Raw genomic sequence first — 3,338 nt, forward strand, 5'->3', positions numbered from 1 at the left:
TGTTCTTGTTCTCAGTGTTCTTGCATTCTCTCTCTCTCTCTCTCTCTCACTCACTCTCATTGGCATTTACCATCCCTGTGATGCACAGAAGATAGTCCAAGATTGACTTGGCTTTATCCAAATCTCCTGGTACCAACTCAGAGAGTAGCACAGTCTTCATGGACTTACATGCTAAGTACTGAGATTACAGAACAAACAGTAGACAATATAGATTCACAGAAACCCTGGAATGGGAAGACCTTGGAGTAGCTGATGTGCACAACCCTCACCTCCATATTGAGGGCTTCCTCCTGCCTGGCTTCCATAAAATCAGCACATTTGTGTGCCACTTCTGCTTGGGTTGACACAGAAGGGAAGAAAGGATTTTTATTTAGTACCAGTAATACCCAAGGAAGTTGTCCTTTAATCTTTAGAATTGCTTTTTTAAAAACTTTTTTTTATTTATTTCTGAGAGAGAGAGAGAGAGAGAGAGAGCATGAGTGGGTGAGGGGCAGGAAGAGAGGGAGACACAGAATCAAAAGCAGGCTCCAGGCTCTGAGCTGTCAGCACAGAGCCCAACATGGGGCTCAAACTCACAAACTGCAAGATCATGACCTGAGCCAGTTGGGCACTTAACCAACTGAGCCACCCAGGCACCCCTAGAATTGTTTTTTTTTTAATCTTTAGAATTTCTTTATTTTTTAAAAAAAATTGTTTTTATGTTTATTCATTTTTGAAAGACAGAGACAGAGCACAAGCAGGAGTGGGGCAGAGAGAGAGGAGGACACAGAATCTGAAGCAGGCTCCAGGCTCTGAGCTGTCGGAACAGAGCCTGATACGGGGCTCAAACTCACGAACCGCGAGATCATGACCCAAGCCGAAGTCGGACGCTCAACCAACCGAAGCACCCAGGTGCCCCGAAATCTTTAGAATTTCTAAGCGGGAATGGACATTAGAAACCATCTAGTTTTCCAAGATTTTTTAAATGTTTATTTATTTTTAAGAGAGAGAGAGAGCAGGGGAGGGGCAGAGAGAGAAAGAGAGACAGAATCTCAAGCAGGGTCCACACTGTCAGGACAGAGTATGGGGCTCAAACTCATGAACCATGAGATCATGACCTGAGCCAAAATCAAGAGTCAGACATTTAGCCAACTAAGCCAACCAGGTACCCCCCGCCCAGATTTTTTTTTTAATAAGAAACTCAAGTGACTTACTCATGAACTTACTGGGGCAGAGAAAGGTCTTGCACCATCATCAGGTATCACAATATCCCTATCAATCACTCATTCATCATGATCTTTCAGCCACATAGTCAGTCCAAATGTTCATCACTTATTCACTGTGATGATCAGAGCCTTCCTGTGGATTGAGTTCATTTCCTTCTGGAACTGGAGAATAGTACTTCTCAATGCTCTGGAGTCCGTTCCCAACTGCCTTCTTTTCTTTCTCCAGTCTGGATGATCTCTGTTCTCTTCTCTTTCCTTTCTAGGTCTGATTGTCTATGCTCTTCTTTTCTACCTTCTCCACCTTGGCCAATAGCTTCCTACCCTGAGCCAGGAAGGGCTGATGAGCCGTGAACCTTTACTCCCAATGCCTCATCCCCAGGCATGCTCTAAGACTGATAACTCATTTGATCATTCTTCTCCATTCTTGCCCCTCTGAAGGGGAACTTAAATGCTCCATGGAAGTTGGTAACAACATAACCACAGTCACTACATCTGTTCTCTTAGGACTGTCCAACAACCCTCAGATCCAGGCCCTGCTCTTTGTGCTCTTCCTGGGGATTTACCTTCTGACCCTGATGGGAAACCTGACGATGCTACTGGTGATCAGGGCTGATTCCCACCTCCACACGTCCATGTACTTCTTCCTGAGTCACCTCTCCTTTCTGGATACTTTCTATTCCTCAATCATTGTACCTAAACTTTTAGAGAACCTTCTTTCCAAATGGAAGACTATATCCCCCCTTGAGTGTTTTACTCAGATCTCCTTGGTCATATTTTCTGGGGCCACTGAAGCTTGCCTCCTTTCAGTCATGGCCTATGACTGGTTCCAGGCTGTATGCCACCCACTGTTGTATGTGGTGGCCATGAACAGGAAGGTATGTACTGGCCTGGTGGGAGCATCCTGGGCCATAGGAGTGGGGACAGGCCTGGTTAACAGCATCCTTCTGGATCAGCAGCATTTCTGTGGCCCCAATCTTGTCCATAGTTTTGCCTGCGAGCTTCCCCCAGTCCTCCTGTTGGCCTGTTCTGACCCTTACATTAGCATTGCCTCCATCCTGACCACCATGGTGGTCCTGGGCCTTGGCACCCTTGTCCTATTTCTGGGCTCCTACACCTGTATCATCATGACAGCCCTGGGGATCAACTCTGTCACGGGTCGGAGGAAGATCTTTTCCACCTGCTTTTCTCATTTTCTTGTGGTCACCATCTTTTATGGTTCAGGAGTTTTCAGGTATGTCATACTATATCTCCTAAATGTAAATGTAGGGTATCCCTTGCCCTAAAGTGGCTTTGGTCTGTAGAACTTGGCATTGCAAAGGAGCAGGAAAATTACTATACTGGAATTCAGAAGGCCTAGGTTCTAGTTCTGGTTCTGCTGTGGACTAGCTGTGTGAATTATAAAAAAATCCATTTTCTTTCTCAGGTCTCAATTGTCTAAGTCTGAAAGATGAGCTTATACAAGGACTAGAGACTTTCCTACTTTCACTAACCTATGATTAATAGTTCTCAAAAGGAAATCAGACAGCCCTTGGTAGATTATTATTCAGCGCTAGGCAAAAATAAATAAATAAATAAAACATACAATTCTTGAAACAGATGACATCTTTCTTTCCTACTGGAAGATGATGTCTCTGAGCTGCTTTTACATGGCTCAAGCTCAATTTTAGTATGTAGAGAAAAGAAATATTATTAACCTCACTTTCAGGTAAGGAACCTGAGTTTCAAGAGTAACCAGGTGACTTCTCAAATGTTCCAGAACAAGTTAGTAATGGAACCATAATATAAACCAAGTCCCACTGATTTCAAACCTCATGCTCTTTCCTACCATGCTTCTCTCAAACATAAACAGCTCTAGCTGACAAGTCCTCACCTACTAGGAGCAGAATAATTAATGGTCCATGGTATCCACTGAACTGGAGATGGATTTGTACAAATTGCTCCATATTTTCTCACCTGCTTGTTACTTGGAGAGAAGGCAAGGGTGGAAAAGGATGATAAGGAATAGTCAAGAAGAGCTCACCTGAGGCTGTGGGAAAATCTCTTTATCTCTCTCTGCCTGATTTTCCTCATATGCCATAAGGAGACAATAAGATTTCTCCTACCTACTTCACAGAAATGTTAGGAGGGATAGAT

General features: G+C 43.9%; 1 protein-coding gene across 1 annotated transcript; it reads left to right on the plus strand.

Moving 5' to 3' along the window:
- The first annotated feature begins 1,579 nt into the window (after positions 1-1,579).
- LOC125920216 (olfactory receptor 8S1) lies at positions 1,580-2,578 on the plus strand. The gene has a single exon (XM_049627277.1). It carries the CDS (start codon positions 1,661-1,663, stop codon positions 2,486-2,488), a length of 828 nt encoding a protein of 275 aa, XP_049483234.1. The 5' UTR covers positions 1,580-1,660; the 3' UTR covers positions 2,489-2,578.
- Positions 2,579-3,338: the final 760 nt, after the last annotated feature.

Source organism: Panthera uncia, chromosome B4 (genome assembly GCF_023721935.1).
Source record: "Panthera uncia isolate 11264 chromosome B4, Puncia_PCG_1.0, whole genome shotgun sequence".
Lineage (NCBI taxonomy): Eukaryota > Metazoa > Chordata > Mammalia > Carnivora > Felidae > Panthera > Panthera uncia.